The sequence below is a fragment of the Accipiter gentilis genome, chromosome 16 (genome assembly GCF_929443795.1).
Source record: "Accipiter gentilis chromosome 16, bAccGen1.1, whole genome shotgun sequence".
In the NCBI taxonomy this organism is placed as follows: Eukaryota; Metazoa; Chordata; class Aves; order Accipitriformes; family Accipitridae; genus Astur; species Astur gentilis.
The window spans coordinates 28,094,417-28,119,913 of NC_064895.1; the positions used below are offsets into that span (position 1 = coordinate 28,094,417).

General features: G+C 46.6%; 1 protein-coding gene across 1 annotated transcript; it reads right to left on the reverse strand.

Annotated features, from left to right (window-relative positions):
• Positions 1-10,290: 10,290 nt before the first annotated feature.
• LOC126046596 (serine protease 55-like) lies at positions 10,291-25,053 on the reverse strand. The gene is made up of 5 exons (XM_049819243.1): positions 24,999-25,053; positions 24,386-24,575; positions 23,289-23,539; positions 20,876-21,015; positions 10,291-10,593 (listed from the first exon to the last, which is right to left on the reverse strand). The coding sequence occupies exons 1-5, from the start codon at positions 25,051-25,053 to the stop codon at positions 10,291-10,293; spliced, it is 939 nt and encodes a 312-aa protein (XP_049675200.1).
• Positions 25,054-25,497: the final 444 nt, after the last annotated feature.

Sequence of the window (25,497 nt, forward strand, 5' to 3'; positions counted from 1 at the left end):
TTCTGTTTAAATAGCAAAGCTGTGGCTTGATATTTCAAGTGTGCCACACTCTTCATTGCTTGGGCATTGTGGTGCAGTTTTTAAAATCTTAATAAAGTAGTAACAGACTGATTTTTTTATTTCTTTAAGGTTTTGTTGCACTCTGCTACACAGATGGCCAAATTATATGATACGAAGAGTTTCTCCTGACCTGAAAGTCCCTTAAAGTTTGAGCAAAATTCTTTTGAAGGTCAGAATCTGGCCTGTGATTCTTGAAATTATTTGAAAATTCCCATTTTAGGGGTAGTGGATGCCATCTTGAAGTCCCCTATGAAATTCTATTCAATGTTCATACCCACTATTTTCAGAAATGCAAAAGGGATCCCTTGAATGTGGTATCAGAGAGGAAAATCCAACATGCCCGGTTTATGACATGGACACAGTTCCTTTATTTCCGTCTCATAGCACTCAAACTTTACCATCTTACCTGACTGATAAAGATCTAACAGTTTGGGAAGTGCATGAAAAACTTGTCTTTTCATTCCATTTCATTTCTGCACTGAAGTGGCAACTAAGAGAAGGAGCACACTGAGTCAGATTCAAACTGGGGCTGTTTAGCCCAGTTTTATATCTCCAAAACTGGTAGATGGGAGATTCTCGGGGGAAATTTTAAGAGCATGGCAAGGAGAAAACAATTCTTTCCCTGGTACCTGAACTAGAGGAGCATCCCCAGCCTGCGGTCAGCCTCACTTTGTGAAGTCTTTGGATTTAGCATCGCAGGACACTGCACTGTCTGCCACCCTCTCTAGGAGCTCAGGTGTGTTACACGAGGTTGTAGCTCCTTTCTACAGGCCAGACCCCTAATGCAAGGCATGGCAAAGCCTACAGCCCTCCAGCCCTCAGTGCCTACATCAGCCTGTGCCACTTTCTGTCTTGCAGGGTAGTCTTTAATACTTTATTCGCTGTAATTTTACAATTCCCAAGTGATGAGGCATTGACAGTTTCCTTTGCAAAAACATTCCCCACCTAATAGTTACGGTCCTTAGGAAGATTTTCTTTTCCCCATTCTGCTTTTTGAAGAAACATTTTCTTAAGGGATGAAATAGCTCTTAAAAAATAAATAGCTATTTCTACTTATGCCGTCCATCTGTTCCACAGGCCAGAAAGCAGAAGAGCTTTAGCATCAGAATTTTCAAGTGCTTGGCACCCGTAGTACATGCCACAAAATCTCAGTTGCTGCAGAACAGGTAGCAAATTGCAAAGATTGTCATGATATACATGCTTAGCTATGGCTGTCCTCTAGAAAGAGAAAAAGGAAGGCTTCACGTGCCAGGATTTGTATGTCGAAACCAACATGATACCTGTTTTAAAAGGCTTTACAGTAAACCTGTTTAAAATGCCTGAGGAAATTCAGTCTCCGATCACCTCCTGCTTGAGGGGCCGTGCGGCAGGTTGGCTGCACGCTTTCCATGGCCAGTCACAGAGGAGGCACTGCCCCATCTGCCAGAAAAATCAAGAATTGAGCCCTATCTCATGGGAAATGCAGGGGTGGACTGGTTGGGATACAGGGTACCACCATCCCTTACAGTGTGGGATACTCAGGAAATTCAAAAGGAGAAGAGAAGAGAAGAGAAGAGAAGAGAAGAGAAGAGAAGAGAAGAGAAGAGAAGAGAAGAGAAGGGAAGGGAAGGGAAGGGAAGGGAAGGGAAGGGAAGGGAAGGGAAGGGAAGGAAGGGAAGGGAAGGGAAGGGAAGGGAAGGGAAGGGAAGGAAAGGGAAGGGAAAGGAAAGGAAAGGGGAAAGGAAAGGAAAGGGGAAAGGAAAGGAAAGGAAAAGGGAAAAGGAAAGGAAAGGAAAGGAAAGGAAAGGAAAGGAAAGGAAAGGAAAGGAAAGGAAAGGAAAGGAAAGGGAAAGGAAAGGAAAGGAAAGGAAAGGAAAAGGAAAGGAAAGGAAAGGAAGGAAAGGAAAGGAAGGAAGGAAAAAGGAAAGGAAAAGGAAAGGAAAAGAAAAGAAAGAAAAAGAAAGGAAAAGAAAGGAAAAGAAAGGAAAAGAAAGGAAAAGAAAGGAAAGGAAAGGAAAAGAAAAGAAAAGAAAAGAAAAGAAAAGAAAAGAAAAGAAAAGAAAAGAAAAGAAAAGAAAAGAAAAGAAAAGAAAAGAAAAGAAAAGAAAAGAAAAGAAAAGAAAAGAAAAGAAAAGAAAAGAAAAGAAAAGAAAAGAAAAGGTGCCTGCCCCCATGCAGGGCGTCACATCTTTGGAGACATTCAGTTGGCCACCTGCATCCTGGGCTTCGGGATGGAATCATTTCCCAAGAGACAGTTGGGATGAAGTGACCCACATGGGACAGGGAGAGAACTTAATAGCCTGGAGATGGCCAAAACAGGCTGTTTGGCCTTGTGAGATTGCGTCCTGGCTAACATCATCGTTGTTTAGTGACAGAATGCAGCTACAAGGGGTACGATGCAAGTCTGTGGTTCCTACAACCCTCCCTGGGATCTGGTTCAGGTTGAATCAGCAGATGTCTTTGCTCCTCCTTCACCACTGCAGCTATCTTTTAAAACTGTATTAGAAATACGTTGATCTCTTACCCTTTTATCCTTGCAAATATTCATTTATATGAAGCAGAACAGCTCCCATAGAGACTCCCACTACCAAACAGCCCATACAGTAGTGCTCTGGATCATAACTGGGGTGGACGGTGATGTTCTTCTCACCAGACTGCAGTAGGTGAAAAAAAGGGGTAGGAAGGCTTGATTCCTGCTTCGCAGCATTGTGCCTGGCTAATTTGGGGTGATTTTTTTCAAATGTAAAAGCCTTAGTTTAACCACAAAGCACAACAGGAAAAATTCTCAGACTTTCCAACATGCTCCCAAGATGGGACGCCCCTCTTCCACCCGTTTCTAATTGGGATTTCTCCTGCTGAAATCATCAGAGGCTCATTATGCAGCAAAGCAGAAACCGATTTACCTTTATTAAAGAACAGTTCTGTGGTTCTCCGCGAGATCACAGTGGGATGGTATCATTCCCTTTTCTGTATTGTATAGTTAGCCTGTAATTGTGCAGTGATTGCTTTGAAATCCTGGCAGCCGAGCAGGAACGTAGGTGGTATTGAAAAGTTTGTGATGCATCCCCTTCCCGTAACGGCAGGCAGCGAGTCGGTCAAAACCCTTTTCAACAGTGACTCAGTGTGCTTCTAAACACAGTGGGAAAAACAGAACACCAAACCGTACTTTTTAAGCTCATTTGAGGATTTGAATAATGGCTTCATGACTTGAGTGAGCCTGCCAGGCTGGTAGGAGGATGTTTGGGATGGCTGGAGAGCAGGAATCATTGGCAGAAGGGCTGGGAAAGAAGCAGGGTTTGGAGGAGGGAGCGATGCACAAGCTATAGCTCTGTACTGGTAAATCAAACAGGGTTGCGTGGGTTCAGGAACTCGCTCACCTACGTGGTTCATAGCTAGCCTTGGCCCTGCTTTAGCCCAAACTAAGAAGCATCAACCCAAACGCTTCCCAGCTTAGCACAGGCCAGGGACAATTGCCAGGAGGCAGTTTGGATCAGCCACCCTGATTAGGAGGCTGAGAGTTTAACCGTATGGATCAGGCAGGGCCCTGCCAGTTGGTTTGGGGGCTGGAGAAGAGGCCTTGGTGCCGTTTAGTTTATCAGAAAGGAAGCCACAACTTCTGTATGCTGGTTACAAGGGAAATATAACAGAGTCACCTGGAGCTTATCCAAGCACCAGCCTGCAGTAGTGGTTTTAAATGCATCCTTGGAGATGTGTGAGTTTGGATCCAGTGTAAAGGCAAAAACCTCACAGGTCAAGATAAAGACAGTTTAATAAATGAGGCAAAGCTGTATGTGCAAGCAAAGCGGAATAAAGAATGCATTCACTCCTTCCCATCGGCAGGCAGTTGTTCTGCCAGTTCCAGGAAAGCAGGGCTTCCCCATGCTTAACAATACTTGAGCAGGCAAATGCCATAACCCCAAATATCCCCCCTTTCTCCTTCTTTCCTCAAGATTTTATTACTGAGCTTGATGTCCTATGGTCTGGAATATCCCTTTGGTCAATGGGGGTCATCTGTCCCCGCTGTGTCTCCTCCCAACTTCTTGTGCACCCCCAGCCTGCTCGTGGTGGGGTGGGGTGAGAAGCAGAGAAAGCCTTGTGCAAGCACTGCTCAGCGATAGCTGAAACCCCGGTGTGTTTGGGTCACAAATCTAAGACATAGCACCATATGGGCTGGTACAAAGAAAGCTAACTCCATCCCAGCCAGACCCCGTACGCAGTGCATCGAAGGGCCTTCCCAAGATCTGGCTCCTCCTGATACTGGATGAGCGGCCAACAAAGAACAGCAAAAGATCATACCCTGTGATCTGGCAGTGTGCGGCGGATTTTGGAGAGAATTATATTCCCCCGAAGGACGTGGTGTGCCAGGTTCCTCCGGGAAACAGGTTCAAACGTGGGGCATCGGAGGCGTTTGCAAGTGGCAGCGTACCCTGAACCCATACCCCAGGCACCTTGGATGTGATAACATGCATTTGCCGAGAGGCTTCCCTTCTGCACGAATGGCTTCTTTCTGATATTACCAGTCGTGCAAACAGAGCGACAGCTGCTCACTCATCTGCAAAATAACTCTCTTGTCACAAGGCACCCAGCAATTGGGCCCGCCTTGAATAAACACTTTGTGATTCTTCATGCTCCTCTACACATCCAGCTCCAGCTACCCACTCCACCTACTCGGCGCTTGCCGTGAGCGTGGCTGGGGCAGTGACACTCAGACAGCTGGAGGTTTTTCAACACCTCCCCAGTGCCCCCGTGCTCCTGCATCACTCTTGGGTCCCCTCCCATCCTAACAAAGCCCTCCGCTCTGTATAGCATCACTTTTGTCCTTGAGTCTCTGGCCAAAAGTTGCAGAACAGGACAAGTTATTAGTGCAGCTTGAAATAAAGGAATATGTAGACCACTGGCCCAGCACGCTGTGTTTCAGGGGTTATTTGTAAACTGATGTTCATAGTTGACAGATCATTGCCTATTGTTCCCTTGGCCCTTTCCCATGATTCTGTTCAGACCAAGGTTGCTCCCAAAATTTTTGCTTGAGATGACCCTCTTCAGTGGAAACACTCGCTTTCCTATCTTTTACCCCAATTCTTATGCATTCCAGACTGAAGCAATGCTTTTCACACTGGTGGTGGGAAAATTCCTTCCCATGGATGTCCAAGGCACAAGTCCACTCAAATTATCTCCCATTGTGATCAAAGGAAAGAGGACAAAGAGCAAAGCTTTCTTCTCCCAGTAGCTCTCCAAATGAATTTCAGATGGCTCACAATTGATTGCCTCAATTTTCAAGAGTTCCTCCTCTTCATATGCAACCCTACAGAGCTCCTCCAGGATCTCAGAGGGTTGCTGCAGAGCTGAATTTATGCTCCTTGTCTGCATTCAGTGCCTAAGCCATCAAATCATCCTTCCCCCCCGCCATTTCCCTAATTTGGAGATACATGGATTAGCTCTGGAGTTGCTTATGTTGTGGTTAATATCTGCAGAGTTAGTGCTAAGACATAAAAATTCAAAAGCCTTGAGGAAGAAGAACTTTTACTTTCCAGCAGCGTCTTGAAGCCCACCCTTCCCAGGAGAGAAGCCAAATGCAGTGTTGTCCTCTGTAGCCACATGCTAAATCATTTAGTGGTCTGGGTGGTGGGAACAAAGTGAACTGCATATTAAAGAGCCCTTGAAGCAGTGAGTCATGATGAGACATGGAGAAAGCAACCAGTTGTGAATACAGAAATCATTAGCAAGCACAAGGCACCTCTCAGCAAAGGACGTGGGAGGCAGGTACTTTGAACGCAGATACTTGGAAATGCCCAGTCAGAGGATGTTTCGTGATGCCACAGGATGTTTTAAGCTCAGTTGCTGCCAGCTGTTCCATTTTGCAAGCCCTAATAACCACCAGGAGCTGTGCACACCAATGTTGGCACAGCAAAGAAGTACGATCTGCCCAGAGATGGCCAAGCTGGTGCTCTTGAAGTACACGGGCAGTTCAAGCATGACTTAGAAAAGCCACTCATGATCAGCAGTGTGGGCTGTCACAGGACTGCCAGAGAAGCCCAAACCAGAGGGATTTCCCTGGCAATGAAATGCTCAAAGACTAAAAATGGCAACTGAGCAAAATCCTCCAAGCAGAATAGGTGTTTCTTCAAGGTCAGCAAGCACAACTGCTATGCAAAGGTTGGGCACTGCTCAGCACACACCCAGCACGCTTGAGCATTCCCACACTGCAGGGAAAAGCGTGGTTGTATTTCTGGAGTACATTTAGGGATGTCAATGGCTTGGTTAGGCACGGCAAGGGCTGCCAACCTCCGTCTTGTATTCATCCCAAAGCCAAGCTCTCCTTCAGACCATAATCCACCTACTTGAAGCATCTCTTCAGCCTCACACCAGAAGAGTTCAGCAGTTCTTGAAGAAATCAAGTAGTTCGATACTGTCAGTAGTGTTTTCTGTCCCAGAGCTATCTTCACTTTAGTTAACATCAGTAATTGATCACTATCACAATTGATGCATCCCAGGAGACATCCCTGGCTTTTAGTTATTGTCATGCTTACGGAAGGGTAAACTAAGTCCTTAGCCTGAAAAACGGCTTGTCCAGAAAGCCACTTGGGAAGTCACTGGGAAATGTGGGAATGGGCGCAGATCCACTGCAGCCTTCGGTCTCCAGTTCTAATCTACTTTACCATCAACAAAAGACACAATTAAAGACCTGAGCAATGATTTTTACCATATCTACAGATGCTTCTTCACTCTTCGCCTGGTAGGTGCACAGAAACACAGGAGAGAATAAGCCCTCTGCCGTTTTGCTTGGATTGAAGCTAGACAGCTAAAGACACATACGCAAAGTCAAAACACTTCATGCAGTGCATATGAACCGACGTATGGATGTCAACGGTTGTGGTCACATCCGTGTGGCCATCTGCCTTCTCCTCAGAGGGACAGAGGTGCCCGTGACGCTGAAGGGAGCAGGAGAAGACAACCCTATGGTTTTCATTGTGTCTTATCCCTGTGAGGAAGCACAGGCTGGAAAAGGAGAAAATGGGAAATCTCTGTCCCTCTAAAATGCTCGTGCTGGCAACTGTTTTGTCCTCAGATCACCCATGTCACATCTACTAAGGAGGAGCTGGGCGAGAGAAGTCTGGGATTATCACCCTGAGTAAAGATTGGATTTCTACAGCGGTAGTTATGACCTTGGACTGATGCTCTTCCAACCCTCCTTCTCTGAGGTGGAGCCACACGACTGTCTGTCTTGCTTGGAGCCCTCCCCACTTCTCACCTGCAACCAGCTTTTGCTGCCAAAGTTGCACAAACACCATCATCTTCAAATCTTCCATCTCTCTGCACAAACTGGCGTGCAAACAGCCAGCTGGGATGTGGCAGGCAGGGAAACGCACCTATATATACAGAGCCCTTAATTTCTGCAGAACTAAGCCAAAAGTGTTTTGGTATATTGGCTTTTAAATTGCTACCTTCAGTGCTCACAGGAGGTGCTTTTGTTCTTAGCTCCTTAGCAAAATGTGCAAGCAAGGCCTGACTACCTCTTCTCTGTCTCCTTGAGTACCCGTATCCTCAAATTTGTGTGCCCTGAATCCCCTTATGGATGTTTCCCCAGGTCTCTAAGCATTTTTGTAGCTGCCTTGTCTTCTGGTATTTGCTGCTAAAGGTGTAGTGCTGAGAACAAAATTGGTATTTTGGGGCACTGCTTTGCATCACCATGCTCCATGCAGCAGCCTCTTGGTTTATGTTGGCCATTTGTTGCTCATTGAGCAAAGGATATTGAAAGAAACGTATTTCTTTTGCCCAGACCGCTTGATGGTCTCTCCATTGGGCTGACTGCACATGAAGAAGGGGTATCTGGAAAGAGGGAAGGAGCAATAGGAAATTTGCTGCAAATTAAGACAGAAAATTAACATCCCGAACTATAGCCTGAAGCATAAAAATTGAGGTAGTTCAATTTGGAAACTTTTCACTTAGATGATCTAAGTGAATATGGAATACAATAATGTAAGTAACATAGTACACCAATGCTGTAAAGCTTAAAAAATTAATGGGTCACACTGAAATGTTAAACCGATATATTGCATTTTGATTTTGTGTGACTCCAGCACATTCCCATCAAATCCATAATCAAAAGTGATGTGCTCTCTCAAAACACAAATACCTTTGAAACAAAATACAACATCAACCTGTTTTCATCAGACCTACTTACAGCACAGAAATATTAAACAAACATTTCCTTTCTTGCCCTAAATAATGAACATACATAATGAGTGTATGTAGTAGCAAAGATTCATTCACTTTAATGAATTTTCTGATGTTTCAAATAAGGAGGAAAAAGTCTCTTCCCCGTTTATTACCTTGCAGCTACATAGCTGGTCTTAATTTGCAGAACTGATGCTTCCATACAGCAAAGTGACTGCTTTCAATATCTCAATTTACAAGTAGGGAAACTGAGGCACGAAGCACAAACTTTCTTTCCCCAAGGCCATTGAGTAAATGAGCAGCAGGATGGATCAAAACCTGTAGCAGCAGTGCCCTGCTGTAACCAGTGAGTAGCATCACCTTCGTTTAACACAGACCCTTAACAGTATGCAAATGCTACTGATGGAAAAGACCTACTGAGTCCTTTTGCAGTTCCCTGTAAGTGCAGGTTTTTCCATGCCATGTGCTGTAGACAAAAGTGCTTTATACAATCCCTACATTAAAATAATTCAAACAGGAGGACATCTCTCATTTCCTTTGGGGGAAACAATTCTGTAGCTGAATAGATTGCAGCATTAGGAAATATTTCCTGATGTCCAGCCCCTGCCACAGCTTCTAGAATCTGTTGATATATTATTAATAGAAAGGAAAATAAATATAGGTATTAATGCCAGCAGACACTGTCTACTACTAATAGCTGCTAAAGTAATATATTCCCCTTGTTTTTAGCTTTTATTAGTCTTTTTGCAAAGGGTTACAAGACCTTTATGCATCCATTAGCCAGTCAGCCATGTGAAATTAATGTGGAGCAATTTTCATAAGCATTACTCAGAACTAATAATAATTAAGCATTATTTTCTGCTCAGATAACACAGAAAATAAAGTCTGACTTTTATGCCAAGATGGGTTTGCATTAGCTTAAGGTAGATGAATTAATTCTCATTTACAAGGCTTCTCCACCAGCTAGCCAGAAAATATCAAGGTAATTAAAACCAATTTGTGAGGTTCTGTCCCATTGCACATTCACTGAGTTTTATCATTGCTGCAAATTACAGGTGCTTTTATGCCATTGCAAAGGTGGGACATGAAGGAGACCTTGCTGCTTGCCTCCTTCCCCATCACTTCCCAGAAAAGCAACCTCCTTGTGAAGACAAGTACGCATTTTGCAATGCACTTTGCTGCCGGCGAAGCAATGAAGGACCACGCGTTGCATGAAGGACCAGCTCAGTCCCAGCTCAGGCTGGGATGTGGACCCCCCAGCAATGCATATAAAAGGCCTCTAACACAGAAAAAAATAATGCTATTTCCTTTTGATTTACCATTTACTTGCAAAGGATTAATGTTGGCTAATTACAAAGCCAAGGCGTTTCTGTAGACAGCATTTTATGGATACCTCAGCCAGATTTTTCTCTATTGCCTTTAACAACCAAACCCCAGCATTTACAATCCAGGTAAATAAGACTGATTATTTATATGATGCTACACCTTCCAACACTGCCCAAAAGATTTCTTGCCGGTTTTGTAGCTCAAGGATATACTGAATATGACATGTAGTCATGTCCCAGCAGCTTGACATATCACCTGAACAGCTGCTTTGGTCCCTGAAGATGCCTTTAGCTTGGGCCAGCTGCAAGATAGAAGATACGTTAGTCCAGCTAATAATTAGCTGTAAGATACGTTAACCCAGAGCTATCCTACCAACAGCTAAGTTAACATGCAACTGAGTAAGCTAAGACCTTTCTTAGGGTTTCAGTTTTCCAAGGGGAGCAGTTGCTTCAGCTGCCACATCTTGACTTTGCACGTGAGCTTAGCAAAAAACAGGGCCTGATGTGACCCACCAGTGTGGAAAATCTGTTTTTTTCAGAGGATTATGGCCTCTCTTGTCAGCGTCCTGGGCTCTCTCATTCATCTCTCTGTCCTCTGCATCGCTTCCTTGCCTCGCTGTGCCATCTCATTTTGGCATCTGTGTCCACATCAGTGCGATGGAGCAGGTTGACCTGAGACACGATTATATGGGTCAGCAGCAAAAGAAGAATGAGACAGTAGTTCTTTTATTATGTTTTGAAAAAATCTTCTCTAGAGTAATCTAATTGCTATTAAAGAGATAAATAAAAGGAGGCGACGCTCAAGAAACACCAGCTGTGTCTCAGCCCTGGAAAGAACCACCTCGCCATTTGCATGGTTATCCACGCCTTCAATGAAGAAAGGTTTCCCCCTTATGGCTGTTTCAGTCTCGATCCAGCCACGGTAGCTGTAAACAGATATTAAGATGTCATGGTTTGGCTTTTCTGCACAATCTTCTCCCCAGCTGACGATGCCAACCTGAAACCACTTCATGGTGTTCCAGTAGCTGCAAACCAGAGGTCCCCCGCTGTCCACCTACGGCATAAGGAGGATGTTATAGCAGGATCAAACCTCTCATAGCAGCTGAGAGGTGCCCACAGGCTGATTGGGACAATCAAACTCTATCCCAAGTTTGTGAGGATCTGGGGGAACAAGGACGTTTTTGGCCTCAAACTTTCACAGCTCAGCCCTGAGATCCCTGCAGAATAAATAGACACAGAAGGTAAGAGGAAGAGATCAGTCACAGCTCTGGCTCGGCGCAATGCCCTGTCCTTCTCGGCCTTTTCCACACGCTCCCGCGGCCCCAGAAGGATACCTAAATCCTGTCTCCGAGACACAACATCCAAGAGCAAAAAAGAACATTTGCTGTGACCGTTCATGCAGTCCTTGACCTGCCTGCAAAGCTGGTGCATGGAGGTGCTGCGTACCCGCCACTGCTGATTTTGGGTGCTAGCATCCAGAGACTGGACAAGAGACGAACGCTGATCCTGACAAATCCTTCTTGCAACCACGGTAATTTTACTGAAGACTTGCCTTCTACTGCAAGGGCAACCATCACTCACCCAGCGTGTGCAAGCCTTCAAATGCACGTTGCAGCCACCCTGCAAAGAGGAATGTCCTCCCCTTGGCTGCTGTAGCTTGAACACCAAGAGCACGTCTAGTTGCCCGTATGACCTCTGCAATGTCTGAACACAACCTGAGGGAGAAGAGAAACCAGCACAAAATCCGCCCAGCCAGATACAACACTTTTCTGACAGTTACGTACAGCTTGAGCGCTGTGCAGCCCCTGCTCTAAAGAAGTTTCCTTCCACAGTGGGTTTGAATCTTTTTTCTACCCTGTCTCCAGTACAAGTGGCAAATAAATTCAATACAAACCCATTTCCAGAGACAGCCAGCTTTCCTGGGAAATGTTGGCCTTCTCTCTTTGCACACTACTTTGAGAAATGTTTTTGTCGTTAATGTATGAACCCCCTTCCGCCAGCAGCTACCCTGTGCTAACACACATTAATTAATGAGTAAGGAAGCGGCTGTAGTCCCCTGTGCAACTCATCAGCACCCGCTGAAGTTTATGGCTGAATTCCTACTCACTTCGCTAGATGGAGGGCCCAGGTCATTAATATGTTTATCTTTTTTTTTTTTTTCTATTTTTCTTTTTAGTTCAACATGCATACAGGAGGGAAAACCTGAGATAAATACAGAGCAAATGTTGCTTCAGCATTCAGTCATAGAATCACAGAACCATTTAGATTGGAAAAGACCTTTAAGATCATCCAGTCCAACCATGAATTCAATACTGTTTGCACTGCAATGGTGTTGCTGTAGCTATGTGTCTGCATCTCAGCCAGTGCTGCTGGACCCTCTTCAGACTCAGGATCTAAAAATGTTTCCCGACCCTGTTTCAGCCAAGAATTTTCGTGAATGGCAAAAGTGACCTTGCAGTGACCTTGGATCCATGCGTTATCAGTGTCCTTGGCGATGGCATCCTGTTTGAATGAATGAACATCTCCTAGGCTGTACACATAATTAAATTACTGGGAATTTTACTGCTAATTCCCTTAGGGCAGGAACAGGCCAAACATATTATCCTGGTAGCGAAAGGAAGGCACTTCGAGCCTCCTACACAAAGATAATAAATGAAGTCGAGAGGGTGGGAGCCATTCACAAGCCAGTGGTGCCGCAACGGCGGACGATCCTTCATCGGCGATATGTCGGGATGTATCATGCCAGCGTTTCCTTGTAAAGGAGATTTTTAGCACTGGCAGAGTCCCTGCACACCATTAGGGCAGATCAGATTCAGAGTGTCCAATTTAGAGGCTGTTCACACTTGCAAAGGACCTTTCTCCCAGGGCGCTTAAATACCAACTTATTCCTGATACCTTGTGACTATCCTTGGGGGGAGAAGTCTTATCATATTTCATAGCTGAGAAAAACCACAGCAGAAAAGGGATGCGATTTGCACGAGGCAATGACAGAGCCAGGAATCCCTGTTTAAACCACAGTTTTCCGTTCAAACCAGATCTGCTTTTCTCTGTTGCCTTCTTTATCCATGTTCATTTTGCTCTCTGCCCGGTTGGCGGGGAAAGGGAGAGCTGTCTGCAGGGCTTGGGGGTCTGTCAGCTGTGGAAAGCCATTTAAAACCTGGGCAGAGAGGGAGTTAGGCAATGCTGTGAAAACCCAGGCGGCAGCTGCAAATCCATTTCTCTAATCCACAAGCCCTGAGACCCAAATCCTGCTTCAGATCCCTTTCCACATGGGCTGAGCTGGTCTGCTTCATGGGTGCAACTTCTAACATGCCATTTCTCCTAACTTCAGCTATTTAACCCAATGATTTTATCACAGAATGGGCTAAATCATCCTCTCCATGTGATAATCTCGCTCACATAATTATAGCAGTGATCCAGATGAATCAGTAGCCTGTTTTTTATAGGGCAAAAGCTAGAGAAAATAAACTCATTTCCTGGACACTTCTGAATACCTCTGCATCCACCTTAAGCTCTCGGAAACACTGGCCCAAGATTTTCCATCCTTGTGTAGGAGAGGCTGTGGGAGGAGCGAGTTTTGAGCAGTGGTACAATTATCTCAGCTCTGTGATGTTTCCAGTAGCACTAATTTAATGAATGCTCAGGTTAACGACTCTGAAGATCGAAGAACTTATTAAATGCTGCTTTCAGCTTTCAGCGTCCTGAATCCTGGTGGTGAAATACTTCTGGTCAGCGACACACACCAGATACCTGCTCCTGCTCTTCAGTCTCAGTGCCAAGTTTCTGGACAGAAAAAGACCTAAAAATAGTCTCTTTGCCTCTGTTGCATGTTTCTTGTCAACTGGAGGATGATCGAAAAGCAACCACATCAAATCAGATCTGGTGCTGAACTCATGCCTTCCGCAACTGCATGTTAATCCTTCCATTAGGAGAGGTGAGAGCCATGATATATCTGCCCATAAATAGTTCTGGGTTGTACAAAAACTGTCACAGACTAACAAGGGGCTTTGTTCACTGAAGCTGATCAAAAGTTTCATCCTTCTCACCACAGCTAAAACCTTTTTGTGAATATCAGGAGCCTTTCTGCTGACTTAGTGGGCTTTGGATCAAGGGTGTAATCTTCTTCCGTTCATATTTGTATTCGTGTCTGCAACGTGGTAATTGATCAGAACAAACACGTTCAGCCACATAAATCTTCTTAGGTGGGAGAAGCTCTGGGGGAGGGAGGACAACCCATCTGATACTCATTAGGTGGATACACAATCCTTGCAAGTCATTGCTGGTTTCATTTTCATGTTGGTAAGCTCTGTGTAAATTGGAGAGAATCAGCATGTGAATAACAACATTTACCATTAGAGCTGCCCTGGCTGTAGGAAGTAAAGGCTTTTGCAAACAGATTATTTCTTCAGTTTTTTCACCACGAAGAAGCTATCTTTAGGGACAAGTGGAAGGAGGCAGGCTACGGCCATTTTTAGTGTGCAGGTGTGGGAAACGAACCGGGTTACACAGGGCACCTGGACTCCTTTCATGGGATCCCTTTGAGACCTCAGGTGAGAGCCTTCAGCTACTCTGCCTCTCCATCCCCTTGCTGGAAGATGGGAGATCAAGACCGCCCAGCTCCATCCCCACTGACATCCGCAGTGTCCATTAGTATCTACGGTGGCACGGACTTAAAGGCGGTTGTAATGCATCTGGCCAAAGACCCGTGTGGCCCAAACTCCTGTGTCTGACTGTCATCTGTAGCAAGTGCTCAGGGAAGGAGAATGAGAAACAGGGCAAGTATTTACAGAGTTGTGTTTACATCACAGTGGTTAATAGCCTTAGAGAGATCTTCATCCAGGAAGTTATCTAATTGCTTTTTGAATCCATTTATCCCTTAGGATAAATACCCACAACATCCTGGTCAGTGACTTCCATAGTTTAATTATCTGTTGGATGAAAAAACACTTCCTTCTCGTTGTTTTAAATCTGCTGCCTGATACGGCCATCTGACACCCCCTCCTTCATGTATTTTGAACAGTAGTGACAAGAGGACAGCTCCTGACTGTCCTCTCCTTGCTGCTCAAGACTTTAGAAATCCGTGTCATGTCCCCATCAGACAAACTTTTACAAGCCTCAGAGTCCTGCTCTGTTATTCTCCTTTCCACCAGAAGATACTCCGTGTCCCTGTTCATCTGCTCTTCTCTTCTAATACTACTCCTTTCTCAGACGGGATGGATGGGAATCACACACAGAGCACACAAGATGTAGACTCCCAAGATTAGTGCCCTGGCATAACACGCATTTGCTTTGCTACCTATTTCTTTCCTAATAATTCATAATGCTCTCGTTGCCTTTTTGACCTCCACAGAGCCTCATGCTGATGTTTTTGAAGGACTATACACAGTTACTCCAAGATCTTCTTACATGGCAATAGGTAATTTAGAGCCTTTTATTGCATGCATACAGCTTGAGTTGCTTCTCCCTACAGTCATTACTTTTCCTTTATCAACAGTGAACTGCACCTGCTGTTTTAACCTCCTGTCACTCAGAATAATGAGATCCTGCTGCACCTCTGCACGGTCAGTTTTAATTTTGACCACTCTGAGTAATGCTGTGGCATTGGCCAACTTGGTCGCCTCAGCATTCGCCCTCCTCGACCATCACAATTCCTTGCACGGATGCCAGCACCAGTCCCCTTGTAAGCCCTTTCTCCGGTCAAATCCTTCCCCCGTGCTGCCACCCTTTCAAACAGACGCCGTCCTACTTCATGACAGCTCAGTCCCTCCGTGAGCCTTCGGTGAGAAATCTTGTTAAAAGAGTTTTGGATATCTCAGCGCGTTATATCAGCTGGGTCACCCTCTGCCACATGCTTGTGACTCCTTCAAAGAATTTAAATCCGCCCGTGAGTCATGACTTTCCCTTAACGCCCTGTTGACTCACTGTAATTGAATGAGAAGCAGCTCCTCTGAGTCATCGCACCCATTCCCCCACTCTGAGGGCAAGCACACAGTAGCTTTCGTGTTCAGCTGGATGCAAAGATATTCTGCTCCCCACAGCTTCCCCCACCAGGCACACGAAGTAATGCTGGACCCCCTTGCTGTAAAGCAAACAGCTTCAGTTTGAGGGACCAAACCCAGAGGAAGGAAGAAGAGGAGACATGCAACATCTTCAACAGCCCAGGTCCTTGCAATAGGAAGGAGTGTGTTTCACAGATCAGAGAATTAAGGCACCACGGCCTGAATGTGTTCACTTGTCAGCCCATGTCATAAAATGATAGAATGATGAAAAGCCTATAAAACCATGGGACATAGGAAAAGCGTTCTGATTCTTACGAGCTGCACATCAAAGCACCCTTCAGAAGAAAATTTAAGAGACTGCAAATGCAGAAACACCTTTCTACTGCTCTCTTCTGGGGCTTCCCAGGATACCTTCCTACCTAAAGCAATCTGTCCCTTAGGGAAAAACCCCACCTCATCATGTCAGCAACAGTTCAGTGATGGAGAATCCACCACGAGAATGGAGAGTGGATCAGTCTCATCACTATTAAGGTAAGGTACAATAGCAAACTAATTTTGTATAGTTAGTAATAACTTTGAACTGAAACGTGGTTAGCTTTGACTCCTGGCCCCCAGGAGACCTTTGTCTGATAGGCAGAAGGGCCTATAACCTCAGAGCTCAGACAGATACTCTCCTCCCCTACAGACTGCAATCAGACCACCCTCTATCCGCCTCCATTCAGATACTTTGAACAGCCTGAGGGACTGACCACGCTTCCCTGGTTTGTGACCTTTTCCTTGCATCTGTCGTAATTTGCCTACACGGACCCAATTTTCATTTGCAGACTTTTTCTTTAAAAAACCTCTATTTCGCAAGTCTTCCTTTGCAGTTTTGGACCCACCTTAGCACCGCTAAAGGGCTGCAAGAGCTTGTAAAAGGATGCAAGAGCTTTTGTCACTTCTGCACTCATGCACAGACGAAGCGAGGGCGCTCGGGGGTGAGTTCAGCTCCAGACTCATCACCTCTCCTTGGTGTTTCCAGTGCAAGTGTCAAGCTCCCATTGCAGTCACATTACTGGCACTGGCGGATGGTTTGAGATGGCGGCAGTGGGAAGCCAGGGGGGTAACCTGGGACATCTAAAATAGCACTGGAGACTTAGATGTAGGCAACTGTCCTGTCTTGGAGCCGTGTGTCCTAGACACCTTGCTTTTAGTAAATGGGGAGCAATAAGCACTCATACAGGGATTTATCTCGTTTTATAATAGGTGGTTAAAACAGTCTCAACGACTACATGTCAGAAGAGCTTTTTTCCTCCCTATTGATGGAAAGATGACTCGGTAGCTGCAGATGGCTACAGAAAAGACATTTGTATCTCGCTGGGTAAATCCCACCCAGGGCTGTACAACAACTACTGCTATCACTACAGCTATGAGGGGGGAGAGCCCTGAGCGCCCCAGGTGCTGGAAAGGGAATTAGCCCTTTCCAAACTGCTGGCAGTATATGTGGGCAGGACATATCGCAGGTGAAGGAAAGAGGTCCTTCTCTGCCTTTTTCACACAACTAAAGAAATTAAACCCCAGAGCCTTAGACGCATCATTTCAGACATTCCTCAGAGATGGCCAAGATCACCTCCGGCTACAACTGGTGGAAGGGGGTAGATGATACCTTCAGCCCATGACTCAGATCAGCCCTACAGAGTGAACCTGAGCTGGAACCATCCCACTGCTTCTTTGTGGCTACACAACGGTTCCTTCGCCCCAAAGGCAGGCCAGGGACTGGGCCCCTCTTCATCTGCTGCTGACCTGAACTGTACGTGAACTGTGACTTCCAGCTGAACACACTCTCTGTCCTAATCACCCCGTCGCAGAGCTACCCCCACAGACCTCCTTTGCAGAAACTCTCTGAAATATAATTGGGCCATTTACTGAATTTTGTCTGGATAGGCAAGACGCTGAAGAGGCATTTGCTTTGTGAGTCCCTCATACTCTAATTATTGTTCAAGTTACCATTGCATCAGAGCCTAACAAACGATGCTTAAGAAAGCAAGGAATTAGACATCAATTGTGGTTCATGGGGTCATGGAAGAAATGTAGCGCACAAAAAAATAACACATAGGCCATCTCTAGCGTCTGTTCTTTAGCACTTGTACCCCATGAACATCCATTAATGCTAATGTTTATGACTAAATAGAACTATAAGTCAATTACAGATCCTGTTAGTGTTAATTCACAGTCAATCTATATATTTGTCTGCAGAACCACTAGGGAATGGTATACAATAGATTTTTCTTTTTAAGTGAATGGATTTTTTTTTTAAAGTACAAATACTCGGGAGCTCTGCTATTCAATCTCCTTGACTTATTATAGGAATATGGTCAGTGATCCACAAATTAGTCTTGTCTGGTACTAGCACGATGGCAGCTGGTGAAATGTCTCAGCCTTTCTATTCATGTCCTGTTGCCACATGGGGGTATTAAGGCAGTGGTCAGTAGAATAAAACTTCTGCACGATGCCTTGGTGAAGACTTCCGTGTGGCTCTAGTTACTCATATAAAACAGCTTGCTGCAACAGGGAAAATCTAGCACACAAATGGCACGCAGTCCAAAGAGCTAGGATGGTAATCCTTTGTATCCAGATCAGGATCATGTGGGCTTACAGCCTTGGGTCTAGATGCAACTTGCCCAACTTAGCATGGCTTTGGACGTGAACAAATGTATCCTGATTGTCAGCAAACCTCAGAAAAGGTTAACATAAGGCTTTTATCTACTTCATGTCCAGACAGGACATGCACCTGTGCAGTGCATGGCTTCCAGATTTACCGTGACCACAGCTACACCAGCAAGCTCAGCATCTTGTTCCCTGACCAGGGGTCTCTGCCTTGCCTGTGCTGCTGCTCCTTCCTAGCCTCTAAACTGGGGTGACAGCATCCAAAGTGATCCTGCCCCATCCCGGGAATCATTCAAGGTCAGGTTGGACGGGGCTCTGAGCAACCTGATCTGGTTGAAGATGTCCCCGCTCATGGCAGGGGGTTGGACCGGATGACCTTGAAAGGTCCCTTCCAACCCAAACCGTTCCGTGATTCTGTTGTGGGTGGCTCCTGACCCGTGCAAAAGCTCGAGTTGTGTCTGGAAATCATCCAGATTTACAGCTGGTTGGCATAGATGAAAACCATGCCCAGGGCTGCTCTACCTCCCTGACAGCGCTGACTTTGTAAAGGATTTAGGTATTTTGGAACCTGGCCTCATTCTTATTTGACACAAACCCCATAATCTTTATAGACAAGTGTAGCACGACAGACTGCACTGTCCACAGCGTGCCTCGCTATCTGCCCGGGGCAGATGAGTTGGGTGTCCAGTGGTCCATGCTGCAGAGCAAGCATCAGGCTTGGACCCGGCTTCCCAGTTCCTTACCAGGCAGCCTACTACGGGCAAGCCCCCAGATTTCCGAACCAGCCTAGCAAGGCCAAAATGTGCCCTACCTGACTTCAGTCAGCACTTCCCAGAAAACCCGTCACCTGTTTCTCTCCTGAAGAGCTCCACTAGCCTAGGGTATGGTTTTGTCTTGCTCTCATTATTTCATTTCACAGGACATTTCTGCCTGGTGAAGCTTCCACTACGAGTGGGCAGTCGCTGGATTATGAGCATTATCACACATTCAATCGTTGTGTACTTCCACTGCTTGGAAAGCTCACATTTCTAGTTCATTTCTCAGAAGACTCTAACATTATTGTAGATCAAAATAGCACCCTCATCAGCTTTCTGAGTACAGGAGATTCATTTTGCTGGGTACAAGTGCTCTTGCTGTTTCACCAGCATAATTCAGCCGCAGAACTTAAGGCTGGGCTGGGAAGTGCATTCTTTAATTATGTTAATGTTATCCTGTGGCAGTTTTCTTTTTAAAATTTTTGATTGAATTTAATGGAGGTGAAAGTCACTAGCTGAATGGTTTCAGAGACAGATGCTCTCTGGCTAATCAGAAAATGATTTTGCAAAGCAAACTTCCCCTCCGCTGCCCAGCTATGGGCCCAGCTCGCAATGGTTTGGCAGTCCAAGGTCCCTGTACCTGCTGTCTTTGCCTAAAGGGCAGGGGACCTCTCTCAGTCCTGGGTGTTGTTTTAGTTCCCTCAGTGAATGATTCCTACAGGATGAAGCTCTGCATACACGCGTCTGCCCATCTGTCCCACCGCAAACACATTCACACGTCTAAGAAAACCCTTGCCCGGTGGAGGATGGAGACCTTAGTCCTGAAACAGAGGCTGAAGGAGAGCCCAGTCCTCACCAGGCTCTCAGAGGAGGGCTTGGAGGTTGGGTGCTATGAAAGAAAAGGTGTTTGTTGGCTTTCAGACTTTCTTTGACATCCTGACAGCAATTCTGCAGGGTGGAGTATGTTCTGAGGCCACGAGTTCTGAGTGAGGTTTTCCCACATTTTGGGCGTTTGTGTCAGCTCTCTCCCCTTAGCAGTCCCTGATATCAAATAGTATTTGAACTCTTTATAATTTAGCTTGAAAAGTCCATCATCCTGTATCACGAACTCACTGCAATAAGACATGACTAGTTCCAGCACCCACAGACCAACCTGCCGTGTTAGCAAAGGACATTTGGGTCAGAGCCAAGAGCGCACCTGAGAAAGGTTCCTAATATTCAAATTAAATGCACCTGGATTAAATTTGCTTCCCAATTCTTTTGCTTTGACCCTCCTGGACAAACTTTTCCTGTCTCCTCGCAGTATTTAACCTGGTGGTAGAGCAGCACTGCCTGGCGCAGCGCTGAGGGGACACGAGGCAGGAGGAGGACGCAGCCCGTGCTGCGCTGAGCCCTCTCCGCAGGGATGCGAGACCTCTCCTCCCATCTCTCCCACCACTCCACAGCTTGGCCACAGCAGGCACTGGGTTTTTAAATTGCTGTGAGGTAACAGTCCAAAATCCTGTGCCTAGAGCCATCCAATATGGTCTCCTATCCAAGGACACTTGCTGGGAACCACCCTTTTCCCTCACCCCCCTTTCAGCTCAGGGTTTCCCTTGCAGAGCTCCTGTCTCTCTTGATGCAGGGAGGGAATCGGGGCAGGGGGGGAGAGCGTGAGGAGAGGCTCATCCACTCAACGAGCTGTTTCATTTCCAGCACCGCTGCTGCTTTCCAGAGCCCCAGGAGCCCTGCACCCCCATTGCCTGGGTCAATATGCCTTTGCAGGCAGTTCCTTGGCCCCTGGGCATCCTGCCCTGGCCTCCTGCAGAGAAGCTTTAGCAACCCCAGGAAGCCGTAGGAAGGATCAATATTCGTTCCTGAGGCGAAGGAGCTTCTCCCCTAAATGTGTCTGTGCCCCCGTAGGCAGCGTGGCCATCCCGGAGCCTGTTTACTTTACCTGGCAGGCACCTCTTTCTCCTTTCTCCAGCTCAGCACACAGCATGTTCTCCTCTAGCTGCGGGATCCGCTCCAAGCATTCCTCCCTGCTGATGAGCTTCATCCGCGCTTTCTGCAGCACGTGGGACGCTGGAACCGCAAGAGGTAACCGGCAAGTGAGAAGAGAAGGATTAACGAAACTGCAGAGCAGTGCAGTCTTGTAAGAGTGATATCGCAGCTGGAGACCAGCCCTTGGGACTGCTCTCAGCCGAATTTGTAAAGCATCTCAGGGCACAACCGTACGGTCTTGGGGTCATGGGTGCTTACAGAGGCTGCCCAAGTATTAGCAAAGACAAGTTTGTGCTCTTGACTTTATGCCAGACCAGGGGGTGGGTAGGTAGGTGGAAAGGGGGGGAAGAGTTAATAAGCAAGTCTGAAATCCGGGCGAGTGGAGGCTTGCTAAATAGGATTTTTTTTAAATCACTTATTTTTGCAGATGAACCCTGGGATGTGGTACAGCTGGAAGACCCCCAAAGGGATGGTTTGTCCTGCTGGTCTTGGTGATGACCTGAGATGAGCTGCACTGCACACCTGGGGTTTCTTACTCACGTTTCTGGGGAACTCAGTTTGAGGGACCCTTCATGGGGTCCTGTGTGAGCCCTGCAGAGGAAAGTCCACTGAGCTTTCCCCAGAACAGCTGATCTTGTTATCCCCACGCTCTCCTGGCCATGCCTCACTGAGGGGACCAGCTGTATTTTTTACAAAGTGGCTCTCAGGATGGCAGTACACAATGGAAAGAACTGCTTTACTCTTCCCTCAAGATGGGAAAACAGAAATTGCAGTGGGCACCAGCAAGCAACAAAAAGACTGAAAATATGCAGGGCCACTTGAAAACCCCACTCATTTCACCCACGTTTCTCTTTAAAGTGAACCTGAGCCTGAGGGATAAAACTGACTTTTGGAGGAGGATACTGCTGGGGAGGAGACCTACAGAGAAACTCACTCCTCCTTCCGTACTTCACTGAGCTAAATCCTGCCAGCACCTTCGGGAAGGTGGGACTCAAAGGTAAGATCTAAAAGATAGAAAGTCGTCAGGTCCTTTTCCCAGCTAAGATGGGAAGTGCCCACAGATTCAGATGCTTTGAGGTAGGTATCTCCGAGGAGGTGGCTCTTCTTGTTGAGGTCTAATTCACCGCATTTGAAGGGGAGTCAGGCTAGTGCCACCTGAGGGGCCAGTTGAGAGATGTCCACCTACAAAAGGCTGGTAGAGATGAGAAACGACCCATTTTCCCCCACCAAGGAACAACGCCTCATACTTTTTGGTATGGCCCGTATCACACCATCGCACACCCCTCACACCGCACTCAGCTTCTGCTGGTTTTCTTCTGAAACACCTCCCAGACAGAAGGGGTGTGTGCCGGGGCTGAGCGCGTTGACCTCACGCAGGGTGCAACTTGGACAGCAGAAGGAAGCAATGTCAACTGAGCCCACACAGCAGCAGGAGACTGATCGCCGGAGCCGTGCCATGCATTTTGCAAAGAGACTAGCTAAAGAGAAACCCTGCCAAGCTGCAGAGTGACTCTACAGCAGCCCCCTGCTTTTCTCAGAACACGTTACCTTGGTGAAATGGGAGAGTTTCACAACTATAACACAGTGCTGTGTCGTGTATTACTGTTACGTGAGGGAAATGAAGTCTAAGAAGGAAAATGCAGAGTTTCGGAGAGGAGACAGTAAACCTACAGAGCACAATAGCAAGGATTAAATGGGACAATCGCTTACTACATCCTAGGGAGGACTGTTAAAAAGCCCCAAGGCACCACCCTGCCCACTCCATCCCAATTATCTCTTTCCAATAATGAAATCGCTCATTAGCCATTTAGTGACATTTGTTCAGGATAGACATTTTGGGTCACAATCAGTGCTGGAGCTACTTTCATTAGGGCTTAAATGAGAGCAATTAGCAATAGCAACCTGCTGTTCTAAACGAGTGAAGAAGAGGAGTGGCCAGTACCATTGAATCAATCTGGTTCATGGAGGCATTAAACCAAAGACAACCCTAGACCTTCATTTCCCTTATTCCAGACCACTTTAGACCCAACTTAACTTGCCCACCAGGGTGGAGCTTGTCTTACTTAGGATGCCAAAAAATGCAAGCAAGAGGTTGCATTCCTGCAGAGCAAAGGTGGGCTCTAAGGTTTCGGCTTGAACATACGTGCTCAGAGTACCAGGGACTTTGTTCTGAGGGTCAGTAGGTGACGGGTTCTTGCACTGAACAGAGAACTGGTGGATGTGCAGAGGCTGCGAGGGTCTGCATGTGTATACCAGGGAGGTAGGGAGTGGAAGTTAGTGTGGGTAACCCCTCCTGGGAGAGCACATCTTACTTTAAATGGATAAAAACCAGCCTCCGTTAGCAAATACATCTCCTGACAGCATCTCACCTGCACTTGTTGTTCCCCACCCAGCAACCCAGCAGTGTTGCCACGTATTGATGTCATATATGAAGGGCAAGCAGATGGGGATTTTCTCATTGCTGAACTCAATGGGATCGCTGAGCAGGATCAGAGCAATATCATTCTGCATGCTCATTCTGTCAAAGTTTTCGTGGAGGATCAAGCTGTCCGGCCTATGTTGTTCCAGCGGGTGGCTGAGGTCAGTTCCCCCCACTACAACAGTGAGATCTGGTGGCCTTATAAACAAAGCAGAAGCGGTGTAGACATAAGCAAACATGAAGGCTTTCTGTTGTAAAGGTTGGTGCTTCCTTCCCCTGAGCAGGGTAGGGTGGTGCTCAGCAAATTGCAGAGGCAGGTTAGCTATAAATACCGCAGAAATCTACCCTCACTTCTAGGCAAATCTAATTTTCAGGGGAGAGAGGTGCAGAGGGAGAACATGAATGCAACCAAGTTATAAATAGCCCAGCCGCTAATGAACAGATGGAGCGGGCTAGATCGTCAGGATCGCTGCTCCAGCCCAGCTGCTCTGGGTTGTGATGGCACAGGTCATTTGTCACCGAGCGGTCTCAGCTCTCGGACCTGCCGAATTTTGGAAGGGGCTTACAGAAGGCTGGAGTCTGCCCCTGGGCATTGCATGGGGTTGATTTAGCCAGAGACCGCTGTTTTAAAATCAGACTCTCCGTGAGGTAAAGGTGTTTGCTATGTGAAAGCAAAGGTAATTTGGGGGTTAGTATACGCTGGAATGGAATACACCTCTTTTTAGGTGTAAAGGAAACACTTGGAGCCATCAGAACAGCATCACGGGCATTTATACAAGGCTGCTCAGACCATCCTTCAAAATATTGCCCTTCTGCATCTCCCAGTTATGCAGATTTCTGCACGTTTCTGTTGTAACACTACCTCTGATCAAAAATGGGCCTGTTTTCCCCAAAGAAGACACATCCTGTGTTCAGGGCTCTCTTTCTGGCTCAGCCACATATATGTTGCACTAGACCTCAAGGACAGACATATCCTATACCCACAAGGAGTGACGTTACCAACCCCATTGGCCTGGGCTGACCTCACTTCTCCCGAGTACTCACACCTCTTCCGCAAAGCAATGGGCCGCAGTTAAAATCCACAATGCGCTGATCATGGTGCCTCCGCAGATATGTTTCCCGTTGCTCTGGATGCTCACGTGCCACGGGAACTCCCCGGTCTTGGCATATCTCCCTGCTGTGATCCTCTTGCCAGTGTCCAGAAAGGACTCGTAAGATGGTCGGAGGCCACACTCTGGGTACAAAATGAGACATATTGCTCACGTACGGCAGTACCACTGCCTGGGCTACTAAACTAGAGGGGCAGAACATCAGCTAAAGCCCTGGTCTATAATTATCCATGCTACCTGATGTCTACCAAAGCCCCTGGCATTCTGTAGCCTCCCCAAACCTGCACTCTGCCAAGCAATGCCCAGGCAGTTTGGGGGCTAGCAGGGCCACGGACCATTTCCCATAGGAAGGCCGGACAAAGTCCTTGTCTAGGGAGTATGAGTGGAAGAGTTCAGTAGCAGCTTGTAGTACAAGCCATCCATATATGCCATCAAGTACAAGGAATAAGCCCAGGCCTATTTCATTTACCGACGTGTATATCCTGTAGGACTACTAGCAGTTCCACTCTGCTGGTTATTTCTGAACATAAAAAGTTGAGAATAAAAACCTGCATTGATGCTGCTGATCAGAGAAGCTACACAAAAGAGGGTAAGGAGCAGCATTTCAATCCCAGTCTTGGACCAACACTCTTCGACAACATTCAGAGCAGTGATGCTTCCGCAGACACCTCAGGACACCGTCCCCATTCCATGTTCTCACCAAAGGCAGCACATCTCTCTGCCGGGGCAACCAGGCTGTGACATCACACAATCTGCTTATTTCTCTTGACATCACAGTTGGATGCTGTCCCTCCCAAGGCGATGAGGGAAAGCTCAGTGATTTCCAAGAGGCTTGGAATTTCCTATAGCTATAATAGGAGCAGGGCAGCAGTGAAATTCCCGTCTGTGGCCTGGACTGACTTTCGCGGGGTATTGCAATAGTGGACTTCATGAATTTGGTGCTTTTTGGATCTTGGACCACATTCTTCTCTCTGAAGACCTTAGCTCCAGGTCATGCATCAGTTTTCATCTTCAACTCTGAGAAGTGCTGAAGCCTATCAAACTCTG